This window comes from Abramis brama (genome assembly GCF_963993115.1).
Source record: "Abramis brama genome assembly, chromosome: 13".
NCBI lineage: Eukaryota > Metazoa > Chordata > Actinopteri > Cypriniformes > Leuciscidae > Abramis > Abramis brama.
The window spans coordinates 1,573,832-1,593,274 of NC_139975.1; the positions used below are offsets into that span (position 1 = coordinate 1,573,832).

The 19,443-nt window shown below is 37.9% G+C and overlaps 1 protein-coding gene across 2 annotated transcripts; it reads left to right on the plus strand.

Annotated features, from left to right (window-relative positions):
• Nucleotides 1–168: 168 nt before the first annotated feature.
• On the plus strand, nt 169–17,585 carry LOC311095434 (uncharacterized protein). Of its 2 annotated transcripts, XM_084133913.1 has the most exons (6): nt 169–450; nt 5,924–5,989; nt 7,746–8,738; nt 15,322–15,944; nt 16,099–16,259; nt 16,452–17,585. In XM_084133913.1, exons 3-6 carry the CDS (start codon nt 7,757–7,759, stop codon nt 17,338–17,340), a joined length of 2,655 nt encoding a protein of 884 aa, XP_083990039.1. In that variant the 5' UTR covers nt 169–450; nt 5,924–5,989; nt 7,746–7,756; the 3' UTR covers nt 17,341–17,585. The 2 variants fall into 2 exon arrangements, with proteins under 2 accessions (XP_083990039.1, XP_083990040.1); XM_084133914.1 differs by lacking the exon at nt 5,924–5,989 and having other exon boundaries at nt 313–450.
• Nucleotides 17,586–19,443: the final 1,858 nt, after the last annotated feature.

A 19,443-nucleotide genomic window follows, 5' to 3' on the forward strand; every position in this document is an offset into this window, starting at 1 on the left:
TGAAGAAATTACCATAATCATAGTAATATGTGCAAGTGTTTTTTCTGGCGGCTGGCTTGACTGCAGTGAGTTACAAATTTTATGGGAAACTCATCCTGTGAGTTAACTCAGACAGGGGTGCGTTTCCTGTTCAAAGACGTAATGTTTGGCTCAAGATAAAGATTTTTTGAGTCATGCAAACCATATTTGGCTCACGATACTTTCGGTAAACTCACCCCTGAATAGCTTTGGTTCCCGTATTAGATCTAGCTCTATAAAACGTCCCAACAAAGTTTTGCACAGCACAGACATCCTCATACTCTGAGAAATATCCAGAGGACATCGAGACACACACTTGAGCTTGTAAGTTGTTAAGGAGTGGTTTCTGTATTTCAGTCAAATCAAGTGAAGGTTCGTGTTCTCAGGCTGCTGGCGTTAGAAGACTGATTACTTCTCTGATACAGTAGACACGTAAGTACATTGTTCATAGATTTATCCACTATTAATAACATTAAATGTATAACATGAATGAAAGAAAAGCAACAAAACCTCAGTTTGCGATTGTTTGTTTCATGATCTCAGTGAAAGTACTGAAGTCTGCCCTGATATATCTGCTCTGCCGACACTGGCAGGGTTTATTAGATGAACTTTCAGGACTTCATCTGGATTTTCTTAAATGTCAAACATCACAGTATATTCTTTATATCCACCGTTGCTGATTTGAATAGTTTTTTTGACTACTCGTTTATTCTCCTGTCTACTTTATCTCTTCATCTAGCTTCAAGTTCTAATCTGTATTTAACTATTTAACTTTTTCTTAATTAGATAATTATCCCCTTAAACCCTGAAAGCATTTTTAAAGTTGTTTTTTTCTGAGTGACACACACAAAAGTAAAGACACATAACTCCAAAACTATAGCAAGAAGAGTCAAAAAGTTAGTATCGTTTGATAGAACACGTTTCAAACAGCTGATAAAAGACTATATATATATATATATAATTTTTATTATGATTTTGCATATTTTTCTTATTTAACATGCAATAACTCAGGAAGGAAATACGGTAGGAGGAAACAATTTTTTTGGTGACGTTCTACATCTGAGCTGCAAATTTTGTGGAGATTGCATAAAGTAAACAAAAGTTACAACATTTGGAACAAAGGTAGCCTTTTTACTGAGCAGTCTTTGACACTTGGAAGGAATTTATAAAATTGTTTGGATGATTCTAAGGGCCCACGTACTTTTGGGGCCCCAGAGATCGATTTTATTAAAGGAATGGGTGCGGTAGGGGTCCCCAACCTCATATTCTTTCATAGGGCCCACAACTGCTAGCAGCGCCGCTGGTGATAGCATAAGGTAATCAAAGTTACAGCATTTGGAACCAAGATAGCTTTTTTGTTCAGTCCTTGACACTCCCTAATGGACTTTTTTTTTTTTTTTAATTGTTCCGCCATGAACAATATCATGTGATCAACGCAATGGTTATGTTGGCTCTTTCTAATCCTGAGAATCTGCTGTAAATGTTCGATTTTTCACAATTTATGCATGTTTCATGGAGTTATGATTGAAAACGTCACATCCATGGTCCATCTATATTCTTGATTGTATGTGTATGTGAGGATTCATCTATTAGAAATCCATGTGGAATATCTTTAAATCTGAGTGATGGAGAGTTTTGGGCTCTTTATAATTGTAACAATCTGCTGTAAATATTGATGTGCCATTTTCCACAATTTATGCAAGTAAATGTATAGAAGACTCTATGTGCGCCTGTACAACTCCACGAGGGATATCTTTAGATCTGAGAAATGGATTATGCTGAGTTTGGGCTCTTTTTAATTGTCGGAATTTGCAGTAAATAATGATCTGCCATTTTCCACTATCAGAGCATGTTGCGAGTGAAAACGTGAAAACATTAAATGAAAACATTTTACAGTTAGTCCAAAATGCAGCCGCTAGAGTTCTTACTAGATCAAGAAAATATGATCATATAACACCAATTTTATCATCACTGCATTGGTTACCTATAAAGTGCCGTATTAATTACAAGGTATTGCTACTGACTTATAAAGCCCTAAACGGCTTAGCTCCAGTCTATTTAACGGATCTTCTATCGCCCTATAATCCATCGCGCTTTTTAAGATCAATAAATTCGAGGCTTTTGGTCATACCTAGGATATCTAGATCCACCAAAGGAGGGAGAGCATTTTCACATTTGGCTCCAAAACTCTGGAATAGCCTTCCTGATACTGTTCGTTGCTCGGACTCGCTCTCCCAGTTTAAAACTAGATTAAAGACGCATCTCTTCAGCCAGGCATTCATATAATACTTTTAATCTTATAGTTCAAACTACAATCCGGCCTCTAGTTCATAAATGCCAGAGGAGAACTGGCCCCCGACTGAGCCTGGGTTCTCCCAAGGTTTTTTTTTCTCCATTAGGTCACCTGATGGAGTTTTAGGACACCATTAGGTCACCTGATGGAGTTTTAGGACACCATTAGGTCACTTGATGGAGTTTTAGGACACCATTAGGTCACCTGATGGAGTTTTAGGACACCATTAGGTCACTTGATGGAGTTTTAGGACACCATTAGGTCACTTGATGGAGTTTTAGGACACCATTAGGTCACCTGATGGAGTTTTAGGACACCATTAGGTCACCTGATGGAGTTTTAGGACACCATTAGGTCACTTGATGGAGTTTTAGGACACCATTAGGTCACCTGATGGAGTTTTAGGACACCATTAGGTCACTTGATGGAGTTTTAGGACACCATTAGGTCACCTGATGGAGTTTTAGGACACCATTAGGTCACTTGATGGAGTTTTAGGACACCATTAGGTCACTTGATGGAGTTTTAGGACACCATTAGGTCACCTGATGGAGTTTTAGGACACCATTAGGTCACTTGATGGAGTTTTAGGACACCATTAGGTCACTTGATGGAGTTTTTTCGGTTCCTTGCCACTGTTGCCTTTGGCTTGCTCAGTTGGGGATATTTTGGGGATATTTATGTAGCCCCTATCCACCAACCATTTGCACTAGGCCAGAGTCTATTGATAAGGACCTGAGTTCTTTTATTTCTAAATGATCTTTTAACCCTGTCTTCTAATATAAATTAACCTCCAGGGAATCACTTTTAAACTGCAAAAACACACACACTCACAAAATAACGTTTAAACCAATATATATTGTATCAAATGTCAATTAAATTGAGACTTTGTATTTAAATGAAATGAAATAGATTAATTATTTGAATTTGACAATGTAAATGAAAATAAAACCAAATAAAATATGCCAAAACAAAATAAAACCAATACAACCCTCTGTGATTGCCTTACTTTTAACAGTACCTAAGCACTTTTTTACAGTATCACGGCAGGATCATCAATATTAAGTCACTGTCTGAATGTATTTAACCCACTAGAGTTAACCGTATAGGCATAAATCCTTTCTAATTTCTGTTTAACGTTAAGTTATACTATCAAATTAACTTATAACTCTGTATAACTTTTATAAACTCTAATAACCCTTTTAAATTTTTAACACATCCAAAAATACACTCAAAATGAAAAAGAAAAGACCGGTCACAATAGCATTAGTGCACTTGAATGTTTACATATCCCACCATTGCAGGCCTGATACAGCTTGAGTGCGTAGTGGCTGAGAAAACGAAAATGGCCCCTTCGCTCGAGGGAGCAAACAAAAACAATAGTTTACCTCAATCTGGTTGCTAGGGTGCGTTGAAACACGTCTGCAATTCATCACATTGAGAATCAGGGTTACATTTAATTTTAATTTTATCAATCAATAAATTCCATTAGAAACAAACCTTGTTGTATTATTTTAATTTAATACTGTGAAGCTGCTTTGATGCAATCTGTATTGTGAAAAGCGCTATACAAATACACTTGACTTGACTTTACATAAATTACGCATCTGTATATTATTGGGTCTTGCAGGGCTTCACATACAAAAACTCGCTCAAGTTTAGTAAAAAGCAAAAACAATTATGCTAGTTGTATTATACTCTATAAGACTGTTCCAATGACACATGACTATCTGAGCTGTATGATGTATTTGACATATTGCAGTACATATAGTACAAAAAAGTATTTCATAAATTATGAAATTTTTATTTTCTATTTAACAGCAAATAACTCAGCACTACTTAGGAGTTAATGAAATTACTACATTGATTGTAAAGTTCAGACTCTAAGCTTTCAAATGACACCTAATTTGTTGTTGAAATGGTTAGTTTCTCAGCTTTAAAATGATAAACCTAGTTTGTGTTTATTCCATTTACTGGTTGCTAAGTATTTGATTATGATTTTTTTCCGCTGGCGGTACACTTCGTGTTAAAGGGGTTAATTTCCTAAATAGACTTTGCTAATTGTCTGAGGACAGTATTCTGGTTGTAGAGCATTTTGCGAATCGTGAATTATTTTGTGTCTATGTGGCTCAGAGCAAAATCTACAACCTGTAGAATTAAATAACATCAGGCATGCATTACTGTAATCTTTAGATGATATATTGTGCCTTTTGAATAAATATATGTCATCATACGCCATTGTTTCAAAGCAGCTTTACAGAAAATGCATGTGTCTACATTATAATTTAGTGTGCTCTGCTATCAGAGGTGACGGTGTCCATGTAGCCGAATGTATTTCAGAAATACACATATAAAAATGTTGGCTTTCCAATAAAAACAGTCTCTGAGAAACTGAGAAATCGTCCCCCACTCTCCTCTAATGTAATGTCTTAATACAGACAAACAAAAGAGCTTTTCGTTGAAAGCTTTAATGCAGAACATCAGTAACATCAGGAACATTAGTCCACACAGCTCTTATATTTCCTCATACGCACTTCATAAACTCTCCTCATTAACCCTGTAAATGCTGATGCTGAAGAAAACACAATTCACAACTATTACAGACAGACTTCTGCACTACAGTATAGTGCTATAAAATACAACATTACATGTTTTAGCAATTTTTAAAAAAAGTGACAAAATTAAAGCTGCTATAAAAAGCTTGTTATTTGTATCACTTGCTTTCTTTGTAAAAGTTTCACCTGTATCCAGCATAATTAATAATCTACTGTTAATATTCTGCATTATATAATTCTATTAATCATTTTGTATTAATCTTTTTGATCATCATCATTTTTTATCGATTACTTTGTCTTACACCCTTCAGTGGTAACACTTATACAATAATAAAGTGATCATAAATTATTTGCAAACTATTAGTAAATTCATAGTTCATAAATAAATAGTATTGTTAGCACACTAAAAGGCTATCTACAAATAGCGAGTTCCCTGTCAGTCAGTCACATTCGACGTTACGTCAGACGTGAACTGATGAACTGGGATCTCACCAATCATCTTCGAGTGTAAACTAAACGAGCCGATGGACATTGCTGTGCAAGATTTGCCATGGCACACCCGGCCCGAGAAGTATATGAGGAATATAAGGAGGCGTTCTTGCACTCGCACATTCAAGCTTTCGCTTCAGAGCCGAGTGTGTGTTGTTCTGCTCTGCAATCATCATCGAGTGTGCTCTGAGTTAGAAGAAGCTCTTCAAGTGTTGGTGTGACGGCGCGTCAGCGGTGGCGCTGTTAAAGAGCATTTCCTACACTTTACTGCAGTTCATCTTAAAGAGCAGCTGAACACTGCAGACTTTATCTTTATCTGGTTTATCAGTGTGTGCTGTGGCCATTTCCCCTTCAGCACATAAACAGCTCGTTCCCTACACTGCAAAACATGCTTTTCTTACTCAGTATTTTTGTCTTGTTTCCAGTCCAAATATCTAAATATTCTTAAATCAAGAAGCATTTACTAGATGAGTAAAATTACATAAGAAATTATGACTGGTTTCCTGAGAAAGAAAAAAAAAATTAAGTGAGTTTTTGCTTCAAACAAGATTTTTTTTTTTTTTTTAAGGAGTCAGATATCTCTCTCTCGGACTGAAGCTGCCCGTCAGATCCACTGCTGGATACACACGTCTAGGTGAGTGTGTTTCTAATAAAAAGCGTTCAGAGCTCATTTGAAGATCAGTATTTGTGTTCCTGTGCTTGTGATTATAAGCCATTTCTTACATGATTTAAGAATAATTCATTAAAAAAAAGCCTTCTAAAATAAATTTTACAAGCCGTTTTGTTACCATACTTTTTTAAACAGAAATGTATTTGTAGTGTAACTTTGTTAGCAAGAAGTCGACAGGACAGCAAAAAATATGTATAAAGGGTAGAGATAATAAATGCATTTCCGGAGGAACTGCGAAGTGTGCTTGCTCAGGTGCGGTTCACTAACGTTAGCAGGTAGTGGATAAGGGTGCGTTAAAGTTTGCTTGATCTGAGAATTTCAACAATAGTACTTTTTTCAAGATTGTGCAAAAAGGTGAAAGTTATGTGCAATAAGAGACATGTCTGCAATGTAGACTAGTGCCAATGGCATTGTTTATGTGGCTTGGTTGTTGGTTTTGAAAAATTTGGTTATGAATATACAGCAGAGAGTGGGAGTGTTTTGGGTGATGAAATAATATTGAAAATAAGTTGACAGTCTTCATTTACTGTATCCAATAAGCCAATACAAAACTCACCCAGCTGTTCTGTGCTCGAGTATTCCCTTTGATTAGGAACAAATTTACTATCTCAAATTAAGGTCTACCGTAATTAGCGATGCTTTGATTGCTGCTGTCAAGATGGTTGTCATCACCTACACAGAAACGCTGATTTTTATAGCCTACCATCAGTCCTCCCCTTGTGAAAAAAAAGTGCACTTAAGTGTACTTTTATAAAGTGTACTTATTACATAAATAATATACTTTAAATATATACACTTAAGTGTGAATTAAATGCCATCTTTTCGGCGCACTTAATGCACATTAAGTGTAATTAATTTCAAATATATCATATATTAAGTTGAAATAAAATGTGATAAGTTGCCATTAAGAGTGATTTTTTGGAACAACTTAATTGGTACTTTATTACAACTTTATATCTACTTTCATAATTGCTTCTAGTGTTTTTAAAATATACTTAAAGTGCACTACACAATATAATGACATGCAATTAATGTGATTTTAAATATACTTTAATGTCAGTTAACAATACACTTAAGTGTGAATTAAATGCAATGTTACAATCAACAAAAACTAAATGTAAAACCCTCTAAATTTACTGACAAAATAATCTCTAAAAGAAATACATAAAAACCTTTTTGTTGATGCACAAGAAAACCCCAAGAAACACTATGCATAAACACAAACAGTTTTGGAAAGAGAACTTTGGGTAATGCTTTACAAAAATATATTAGTTACCTACTTCAGTTAACATGAACTAAGAAAGAATAATACTTTAAGCATTTATTAGTCTAAAATCTGATTTGTCTAAAGTCTAAAATCTGTTTTGAGAACTGGAAATGCACAATTCATGCATACAAATCTGTAGATATTAATAGATGAAGATGATTAAATTAGACCGATGCATCAAAAGTTATTTTCCCTGTACAAAAGTTATAATTAATGTACAGATGAAGAAAGATTTCTGGTGAAGTGATTGCAAAAGTATTGTAATGTGTTCAGAAAGACAAACAAAGGAGATTTTTTGTTAAAGCTTTAATGCAGAACAGCAATAACATCAGGAACCGCAGCTCTTCTATTTCCTCATACGCACTTCCTAAACTCTCCTCATTAACCCTGTAAATGCTGGGAAAGAAAACAGTGAACTATTCACAAATTTTTTGTTGTTATCCTGTGTTGCAGGTTAAGGCAAAATGGAAGGTATTATTCCCAGGAGCGAAACAGGAGGAGTTGATTTCTGTGGATCAAGCTCTCACTGCTATATAATCCGCTCTGATCTCGGCTGCTATATGAGGTCGAGTGATTTCAGAGCAGGGTCAGACCTCAGTATTCATGCTCTGCACCCCGCCTGCCGACACGGAGACCATTACTTAGCTGACGAAAAAGGCCGGTTTTACATCATTAAGTGTGATTCCTGCCGCAGAGTCACTGACCTGACAGAAGACACTGATTCTGCAGTCTTCACCCTTCATCCCAACTGTCGGGGCGGAGACCATTACCTGTCAGCCTTCAGCTGCTTTTACATCATCTTCCAGGAGAAGGGCACTTACAGAAGAACAGCAGACCTGAGTAAAGACTCACATTCTGATGAATTTCCCCTGCATCCCAATTGCAGAGATGGTCTCTATTACTGGGGTCTGCCAAATTACTTCTACTTCCTCAAGCCAACCTTAGATTGGGGAAATGAATACTACAAAGGGACCGACCTCAACAAAGATGAGTGCACTGATGTCTTATCCGTTCACCCCAATGTTCTGAACTTCCTGCCAGGCGGGCTGTCCATAACCAGCGGCCCCGCATTCAGCAAGTGGGTGAACATTGAAACTGCACATAATGACAGTCCCACACCAGTGACATGGCAAAAGAAAATTACTAAAAGGGTTGGATACAATAAGGAGAAGATGTCCCAGATCACAAAACACTGGAAGATACAAACATCAGGCAAGATCACAGCTGGAGCACTTGCAGGGTTAATTGCAAATGCCGAGTTCACCTTATTGGGAGTATCTAGAGGTTCAAGAGTGAAGACTGAACTGGAAAACTGGAAAGAAGAGACTGAAGTGGAAGAGGAACGATCACGTGAGCTGAAGCCAAACGAGCGTCTGTATGTGTGGCAGTACCAGCTGGGTCTCGGATCAGAACCGGTGTTGTTCTGCAAGGATTTGAAGATTACCGGTACGTCAAAATGTCCGCCTGAAATCCCGCTGACGCCTGTAAACACGCCTGATCAACAGAGTCCTCGAGAAAATACCTCAACTCAGTCTGCTTAATTTATATACAGTATTTGCTGCAAGCATTGCTTTAAAAACAGGCAGAGAGGAGGCTGGCACTGTATAGCAGATAAATATATACAGTTTTGTCTATTACAGTATGAAATATAATATTACTCAGCAATTTAAATGAACAAAATGCAACTTTAAAAACAACTGCAGACAGATCTGGAAAACCACATTATTCATCAAAAAAGTCTCTTATACTACTTGTCTTTATTAATGGTATAATTAACACATTAACAGACTATATACAAATAGTGAGTTCTTCATTCATTGTTACTGTAATTAACAAATAATTTTTTTAATTAGCTCATATGTAAAGACTTGATTTTTCATCCTTTAACAATTTTTTATTTTTAATTTTAAATGATTTTTTAATGTTCATCTAAACATTAAGTTGTTAATTCACCGTACATAAATGGTCATGTATAAAGTAAATTAATGCAAATTTAAGGCTTAATTACTATATATAGGAACACTTACTATTCATAGAATTAATGTATAATAATGGTACGATTACAACATAATCACCCTGTAGCCCAAGACTGGTTGCCCACTGAAGCTAAGCAGGGCTGAGCCTGGTTAGTACCTGGATGGGAGACAGACCTCCTGGGAAAACCAGGTTGCTGCTGGAAGAGGTGTTAGTGAGGCCAGTAGGGGGCGCTCACCCTGTGGTCTGTGTGGGTCCTAACACCCCAGTGTAGTGACGGGGACACTATACTGCCAAAAGAGCGCCGTCCTTCGGATGAGACGTTAAACCGAGGTCCTGACTCTCTGTGGTCATTAAAAATCCCAGGATGTCCTTCGAAAAAGAGTAGGGGTGTAACCCCGGCATCCTGGCCAAATGTGCCCCTTGGCCTCTGTCCATCATGGCCTCCTAATCATCCCCATATACTGATTGGCTTCATCAGTGTCTCCTCTCCACCAGTAAGCTGGTGTGTGGTGGGCGTTCTGGCACAATATGGCTGCCGTCGCATCATCCAGGTGATGCTGCACATTGGTGGTGGTTGAGGAGATCCCCACCTTCTATGTAAAGCGCTTTGAGGTCTCACAAAAAGCGCTATATAAATGTAACAAACAAACAAACATAATTATGTGTCCTCTTTTACATATTTTAATCACATTTTAAATCCATTTTAATCAATGCCTTTGTTTTTCTTATTTCCTAAGTCAAGTCAAGTCAAGTCATCTTCATTTATATAGCGCTTTTAACAATGTAGATTGTCTCAAAGCAGCTTTACAGAGATAAACGTATAATTTAAGGTAACAGAGATTGTTTTGGCTTTATAGCGGTTCTTTAATAAAGTTATTTTCCAGCTAAAGTTAGTTTTGATTGATTCGCTTCCGTCGCAACGATCATTTGTTATTAAACTAGATGTACCGCATGGCGGTACAAAATATGACCGCCGCTCAGGCCTGCACTGGCTTTCCACAAAAATAAATGACGTGGAGCAATTTGGCTGTATTGCGTGTTTATGTATATACCTAAAAAAAGTAGTAGTATGTGCATGTCTGTCTGTGTGTGTGTGTATGTGTGTGTGTTTGTGTATGTGTGTGTCTGTGTGTGTGTGTGTCTGTGCGTGTATGTATGTGTGCGTACATGTGTGTGCGCGTGTGTGTTTGTGTGTGTGTGTCTGTGCATGTGGATTTGTATGTGTGTGTGTATGGGTGTGTGTCTGTGCGTGTGGATGTCAGTGTGTGTGCATGCTTGCGTTTGTTTGTATTCCTGCATGTGTGTGTGTGTGACAGTTAGGGTTGCCAACTTCAGAAAGGAAAATGCGGGACAATCGTGGTTATTTATAGGAAAATGAGGGACACTCAAAATATTTGTACTGTATCACACAGTGTACGTCATTTCAGTGTCTGCAGTTAAGTTTGTGTTTAAAAGGTTATCAGACATAAACACATTTGTATTGCTTAACCTATTTATGTATTTAATTCTAAAAATAATTTTAATGTCATACATGAAACAAGTCACATTACAAACAAACCATAGTTCAAAATAACAGCATTTATCTAAAATAGAAAGCTTTTTTAACATTATACACTAGGCTTAAAGTTCAAAAGTTTGGGGTTAGTAAGATTATTTTTTGGGAAAAAAAATAAAGAAAGTAATTGCCTACTTTTATTCAGCAAGGATGCATTACATTAATCAAAAGTGACAGTTACACCGTGTCCTAACTACACGCGACGCGACGCCGCGACACGCGATAAAAGGTATCTTTTCCATGTTAATCAGAGTTTTTGTCCTAACCAGGCGCGACGGTGACATGCGACGTTTCTAATTTAGAAACGGTTTCTATTTTTCTGCAACGTCGCGCTGGAACAACAACCACAAAGCGTGGCAATGATAATCTCAGGTACTGTTTATGTGCTTTATTTAATGTTAAAAGCGTCTAATGTGACTTTGAATGTCATTTAGTGCTCCAGCTTTGTAGCTAAAGCAACAATGGATATAATTCACCTCAGATCTTGAAATTAAACAAATGGAAACAACGTTAAAACTGTGAACAAAAGTGTATTATTTGACAAAGATTGTTTTAGTAACTCAGTAGCGTATGTATTTTTTAAGTGGTGTAATATTTGTGAATTTGATTATGTAAGTTAGCTACTTATCCATTTTCTTGCGAGTGCCGTCAAGATTACTCTCTGGTGTTGTGCACTTGCCGTGACTCCGCCCACACGCTGTTCTGATTGGCTGTGATTTTTGATTGACGTTGTGGCGTCTCACAGTCGCGTCTAGTGTGGACAGACACACTGCCTGTCGCTGGAATTTTATCGCGTCGCGTGTAGTTAGGACACGGTGTTAAGATAATGTTACAAAAGCTTTCTATGTACTTTCTAAAAGCTTCAAAACATTAATAATAATCAGAAATGTTTTTTGAGCATATTATTCCCTCAGGTTGATTACATGTTTTCTTGCGTAGCTGAATGTTAGACTCATGAACAATAATCACGTTGTTTGCATTCGCCAAAATTGATTAGCCGAAATCAAAACGTGGACAGTGAAAGGAAATTACCGTTAGCGCGAGACGAGTCCGGCTTGAAGCGGAAGCGACCAGACGGCAGAGGATGTTCGCAAATCAAACAATGATTTGTCTCAAAACAGTGATTAAAAACAGCTGTGATTGGATGATGACAGGTGTCGGTGATCATTCTCAAGTGTCGTGGTCAGCACTGCTGCTGTTGCTGTTGTATCAGTCAGTGGTTTATCAGCTTGTCAAAAAACGGGACACGGGAGGTCACGCACGGGACAAATAAATTAGGCCCAAAATACGGGACGTCCCGCCTAATTCGGGACAGTTGGCAACCTTAGTGACAGTATCATCCTAAACCAGCAACCCTTCGCTCAACACCACCATCTACAGGCCGATGAGTGTACAGTCACTAAATGTGCACATAAATGAATTTATTTTATACCCCCCCATGGATGAAATTCTACGAAACTTAGCATACCCCCAGAGGATGTCAAGTTAATCATACACATGAAATATGGTGCAGTTCTGAACATCTCAACTGAAGATAGGGGCGATTAAAGCAGAATAATATTGCATTTTCATTTTTTATGAAAGGGGCGCAAATCACAAATGAGTGATTATGGGCTAGGTTGATGTGGGCCCTTAAGACCAACATACCATAAAAATTTCTTCATCCTCGGTGCCACGGTTCAGGTAGTTATGTAGGAAAAACTGCATTTTTTGGGTTTGGGGGGGCCCAGCGCGGGGGGGGAGTGGCCCCCGGGGACCAAACGAAATTTTTCCGTAAAAGTCTAGTGGGGCTACATGCCCACCAAATTTCATGTTCCCCGGTGTTTCGGTGTCCCTGGTATCGTTGACGAAAAATTCAGTAGATGCCGAAAAAAAAAAAAAAAAAACTTTGACAATCCCTATATGACCGCTTTCGCAAGCTACGCTAGCGGCGGTCATAATTAGGGGCCGCTAAGACGACACCATTCTCTCTACACAGACTTTAAACGCGATCCTGTGAGAAACGCTGATGGCGTTCACATGCGCATTAAGAACTGGTTCTATAGTTATGTGCGTTTGAATATATGTGTGCAGGTTTGTAATTCCCTACAAGCCAAGCCTAAACAAATTACTGGTGTTTCCTTATAGGTTTGATTCAGAATTTTATTTTATTTTGTCACTTCGGGGTAGATACGCGAAACGAATTTCCCCGACAACACTTTATCTGTAGAGTGGTAAAGGGATCCTCCATAGGGAGAGACTAGTTGGCACTTCAGCACTTCGTTGACATCGGGTCCAGGCGAAGGGCCTTCGTCAGATCTGGATACGGCCTGGATCCGGCAGGCTGCGGGAAAACCTCGGGATAAACACAGACACTAAAATTAGCGTAGATGCCATTCTTCTCATGATGTAACGAGTACATCAGGATTTATGGGAAGTGTTCCTGGTTCCGGCTGACCAAATCTATGCAGCCTAACATTGAGTTATAGAAGTCTATAATGTGTTATGTGTATGCTAGGTCAAAGAGATGTGTCTTTACTCTGGCTTTGAACTGACAGAGTGTGTCTGCTTCCCGGACAATGTTAGGAAGACTGTTCCAGAGTTTTGGTGCTAAATAGGAGAAGGATCTCCCGCCAGCAGTCGATTTAGATATTCTAGGTATTATTAACTGGCCGGAATTTTGAGATCGCAATAGACGTGACGGACTATAATGCGTTAAGAGCTCGCTCAAGCACTGCGGAGCTAAACCATTTAGTGCTTTGTAAATAATAAGCAATATTTTAAAATGTATACGATGTTTAATAGGGAGCCAGTGCAGTGTTGACTAGTGTTGTCATGATACCAAAATTATGACTTCGATACGATACCAGACCAAAATACCTTGATACCGATACTGAATCGATACCACGGCAAAAAAACTAAAACAGTAAAAGTAATTGGAAAATATGACAGAACTTACAAATAATTTTTTATAAATTAATTTTAAAAGCTAAAACTTCACATGACCAGCATGTTCCTGCCCTGCTTTGACCATTGCCTCCCCTTTATTATTAATAATAATAATAATAATAATAATAATAATAATTGCATGTCAGTGTGAACGTCCTTACCGAGATGTTTGCAACAATCACATTATTATCAATCATGCTAACATTTGCAGACCTTTCACAACTCTGAACAGGTTGGGATGACCAAAATCTCATTTCATGATACAAGTCATTTAATATTTTTTAAATGTAATTTTATAATTATAATATTGATATTTAATTTAATTGTATCTTTGTTATTAAAAATAAGCAAGAAAGCAAATTACAAACAATGACAAATACTATAAGAGACAAATAAAATAAACTGCTTAATTTCTTTTTTGAAATCTAAATAGACCTTCTGTAGCTGAAACAATAAGGTCTTCACTCTTAAATGAACTAGAGACTGATTATTAATAAATAGATGAAATTTATTCAGTCAAGCATTGGGTGACTGTCTATTTTACAGAATATTACGCTACCGGTCCGGCCCTTACGCTACCGGACCTGCACGTATCCAATACATTGGAACATATACGATTTATTTTGACAAACGGTTTACGTTCACTAAAGACATACCCGACTGTGTTTACGTGAATAATCGCCAAGGACGCGCATTTTTACATATCATTTTGACTATTCAAACCTAATAATCTGCGAAAGAGAACTGAAGTCGCGATCGCATGATGTCTGAACGGCGTCAGGTCTGAGCATAGACAGTATATAAACTGGACACAGCGACCCCATAGGTTTCAGTGGAGACAAGTGAAGCAAATTAGAAGCTCTTCTTCCTGATGGCTGAGCGACTGCGCAGACTCACACTGAGCTCGACGACGTAGATGTGACGTGAGCAACCCGTCTGTCTTCTAGTAGCTGTGCCGAGAGAAATCTGAATCATTCCCTTCCGAATCTCGTAGAGACTGAGAGTGTGAGTAGGAGCTGTCCATGAGCTGGAGCAGGAGAAACTTTATGCCTCCACGTCCCCCTGACTGACTGCGAGCGTCTCCTCCTGTATATATACAGTCATTTCCAGAGAGTCGCGTACGTTATGACGCAATCGTTAGCCTAGAATTGAGAGCTCGATGGGTCCCCTGGGTCTGAGCCCGGCAGCGCGAGCACGTCCCACGCTTTATTTTCTCATGCATGCAAGTTTCTTTGTCAAGTGCTGCACGTAGAACACACCATCTCGACTCCTCAGCGCAACACTGAGTGTGTGTGTAAGCACGCTTCCTTATATACGCTCTTTTTTGGGGCGGGTGCACGATGAAGAGCTCACATGGCAATGTCCATTGGCTCGTTTAGTTTACACTCAAAGATGATTGGGCTCTCGAGTCTAGACAAGAATTCATCAGTTCACGTCTGACGTAACAATCCCGTTTCCTCCTTCAGGGAACAGAGGTTACATTAGTAACCTAGACGTTCTTCATTCATTGTTACTGTAATTAACAAATGATTATTTTTGAGAAATGAATGTAATTTTCTCTTTTCACAGTTCCTGCTCTAATCATGGAAGCAGCAGATACTTTATGTGCATCGCTCTTCCGCTGGCTGGAGAACCGAAAGGACTGTGCAGGAGAGCTGGAGAAACTGGCGAAAGAGCTGGAAAATGTTCATCAGGGCAGCAACATCTTTCAGGTGTTTAGAGCCTCAGTATCTGCAGCAGCATTAACCTCTGTCTGCCCCACTTCCACAGCGAAAGAGGCAGGTGTCTCCAGCAGTATCTTTAATAAAGCTATTGAATTAATTAAAGAAGATGAGAAGGTTGGCACGAACATTCAGAATCTACTGCGAGATCTGAAGGACAGGTGTGCAGAAGTGCCGCTCGGGCCTCATGCTGATGAGCTGGACTGTGAGATACTCACTCTACTTATGTGGGCTCTGGCCAGAAGAAGTAATACTCCTGTACCCCTAGACTTTCTCAAAAGTTTCAACAGGGCCACGTTCTTTCGTCACATGACACCTGATGGACTGGCTCCGGCCGAGGCCTCGCGCTTAATTTGCAAAGCTCTGAGATTCGATAGTTCCCCTGAGATCAGGAGCCTGAAGGTGTTGGGTAAAGAAATGGTGAAGAACATCGAACTCATTGGCACTAAAGCTGCTGAAGCAGGATTAAGGGTAACGGCTTTCTTTCCTCAAGCATCCCATTTTAAGAAAATTGTGACTTTGAAATTCTCTTGCAGTGACTATTCAGGAGAACAATATGAAATATTCACTGCATTGCATTGATATGTTAGACAGTGATTTTGTGATTGTATCTTTCTATGTACAGGGTGTGATTGGTTTAGGCATCTCTCTGTGCGACCTGATTGTGAAGAGTGAAGAACTAGTACAGGGCAATCGGGTCACGAAGGCCAGCAAGTTCTTACGGGATTCAGCCAGGGGAATACTGTACGGCCAACAAGAGCTAAAGGAACAGCTGGATGAAATAAAGTATGATATTTTGTTTTCTACACATTTATAAAATTGTATACTAAATTTATACTAATTTATCTGTCTTGGCCAAAGCCAAAATGTCAATATGTATTTGTCTGAGATTGTACATTACTGCAATATTGAAAACGCAAACAATAATGAAGGTCTGAAGGAAACCGACTGACTGAATGAAAACTTTTCTCAATACAGTGAAATCATCCAGGAATTGTTCAGAATGAAGATCCTCATCAAGAACTTGGGGGGATATTCTCTCTTAATGGGTGAAAATGTACGGAAAATAATGGATTATATCATAAGAACATGTAGAGACAACAGAGTTCTCTCCTGGCTTGAGGGAACACTTCATCAGGTTGAATTTGTGAATCTTGTACGATTTTTCCAGGAGAGGTTTGATCTCATTCCTGAGCATTTGACAAAGTCTGGCGGAGGTCACTTAGACATTGTGATTGTGGCTCATGGCGGTATTGTTGACCAGTTTATGCCCTCAGGTGTTCTGGTGCCCAGACCTTACATCACAGACACCATTCTCTACTCTCCGTGGAACTGCAGAATTGATGCCAAAACTGCATTTGCAATTGCTCAGGGGACCATTAAACCGAAAGACAGAGCGTTTTTCAATATTGCTCAATGTGAGCCGATCCCTTTGCCAGATCACTGGAACAGCATGCGAAGATCTCCCTACGACATCCCGATCCCAGAGATCCTTCTATCCCCGCTGACCCCTGAAGATGGAGCATGGGCCCATTTTCAGCAGTTATGGCAGAAAAGACGCTTGGAAATAAACAACCGTGTTATTATTCCATATCTTGTCCCAGAAGATAAGAAAAATGCATTCGGAGAGATCCCCCTGCACATGTTCATATTTGCGACATCATTTATACTCATGCTCCATGGTAAAACAGCTACTGTGCACCTAGCTGCTTGTTTGAGCCTTAAACAAAGGCCAGAAGAGTGGCGAACACAGTACGCCTACACAAGTGATGGAATGTCAATGACTGTGAGAATAGATGAGCAGGGCATGAACTCTGAGTTATACAGAGCCTTAAGTTCATTATTTGACACAACAAACACAGGGTAGGAGAGCAACCAAGAGCAGTTTAATGCCTGAGACCAGCCCATTTTTCTCATGTTAAAAAGAACTTATATAAAAGAAGTGTCAGTTTAAGTCTTTCTATCCCATAATATTTACCACTGACATGTTTCAACCACAACATGAAGATAAATAACAAATTACATAACAAGTATTGTGCTATGCTAGTTCCAACTGTAACATTATGGGGAAAACATTTGGTTTGCATTTAAACAAACATGAAATATTTCAGTAAAAAAAAAAAAACTTTGACTTTTCTATTTCCAATTCAATTAAATTCACGTTTATTTTTCATTTGCTTTCTGTATAAAACGTATGGGTTTAACCTGTATCTGGCATAATTACTAATCTACTATTAATAATCTGCACTATATAATTATATTTATAATTTTAATTATCATATGTTTTTTAATCCATTAATTTGTGTCTTAAGGCCTGTACACAAAAATAGTTCTCAATATTAAAGAATAGCAGAGTTCACACCACAACTATAACAATAATGACATAGAGAAACAATATCGTTGGAATCACTTTCAGAGCGATTTTATCAGCTCATAAACGATAAAAATTGGCAGCCAATCAGAATCCATCGTGCTGTGACGAGCTCGAGCATTTAAAGAGACAGACAAGCTTATAATAAACAGAACGATATCGCCCGCTGGTGTAGATGCTGATATAGTTATAGTTATTGTTCTTGGTGTGAACGGCCCTTACACCCTTCCATGGTAACACTTAAACATTAATAAACTTATTATAAATCATTTGCAAATGTTAGTTAATTCATAGATTATTAATAGTAGGCTATCGTTAACACATAAACAGACTATATACAAATAGTGAGTTCTTCATTCATTGTTACTGTAATAAACAATTTATGTTTTTAATTAGCTCATAAAGACTTAGATAATGGGTTTTCATCCTTTGTTAACGACTTGTATCTGATGTATTTTAAACCATGTATTAAAGGAGTTAATATTCATCAAAACATTAAGAAGTTATTAATTAATGGTAAATAAATGCTCATGTTTTAAGGGAATTGATGCAAATTTAAGGCTTGATTAGTGTCTATAGAAACACTTTTCATGGAATAATGTATAATAATGGTAGGATTAAAGATCATTATGTGTCCTCTTTTTATTCTTTTAATTACATTTGAAATCAATTTTAATTAGTGTATTATTCTTTGTTTTTCTTATTTCTTATTCTTATTACATTCTTTGTTGTAAATCCTTTTTATGTAAAGCATGTTGAATTACCATTGTGTATGACATATTCTATATTAATAAACTCGCCTTGTCTTGACTTTTGTGTGACTTAATCTAAAGTGAGAAATATTTAGCCCTAATAAAACATTTATTTGTTTATTAAATATTTATTTATTAAGGATCCATTACTTTAAAAGTTGACCATCACTTAACCTTAAGGTTAACATCTGTATGTTTATTGTAGCGCTTTTATCCAATCATATTTCAGCCATCATGTGTTGCCATGGCCAAAGACATCTGCCTTGAGGCCTTCAGAATCGACAGTGCGGGCGCCTGTAGATTAAAATGAATGGCAATAACAAAAAAAAAAAAAAAGTAATAACAGAACTGACTGTAATGTAGGCCATGTCTGATTTTGAAGGCAAAATACCCACTGATCTTATTGATTTCTTTTAAAATCTGTGTGAGAGCTTGGGTCAGCTGTACACCTCGTCATGTTTTGCGGTGACTGTCAGAAACACGACGGGACAGGCTCGACTTCAGCATTAGCCTCGATAGAAAATACTTATTGTTGGAACTGAAACACACAGATAACCTGTACAATTGAACTATTTTTGAGGAAAGAAATTAGGATGGATTTTGTGTAAAAAAATAATCAGTAGTTTTGGAGTATAATGCTTTTTTTGCCGTTTTTTCCGTGATGAATATGGTTTTCTTATACATTTATGATCGAATGTTTTGTTCACACATCGAATGTTGTAACGTCTGACAAGGGAGGCTCAACAACTGAACAAACACACAAGCCGAACTCACTCGTTCGTTTCTCTCTACCCGGCCTTTCCCGAACTCACCGCATTAACCCTATCACTGCCGGTGCAAAATAAAA

What these genes read in the sequence shown, in the direction of transcription:
- LOC311095434 (XM_084133913.1), top strand. Translation starts at nt 7,757, where the DNA reads ATGGAAGGTATTATTCCCAGGAGCGAAACAGGAGGAGTTGATTTCTGT. An exon ending in CAAGGATTTGAAGATTACCG is followed by an intron (nt 8,739 to 15,321) that starts GTACGTCAAAAT and finishes CTCTTTTCACAG; the next exon opens with TTCCTGCTCTAATCATGGAA. An exon ending in CTGCTGAAGCAGGATTAAGG is followed by an intron (nt 15,945 to 16,098) that starts GTAACGGCTTTC and finishes TTCTATGTACAG; the next exon opens with GGTGTGATTGGTTTAGGCAT.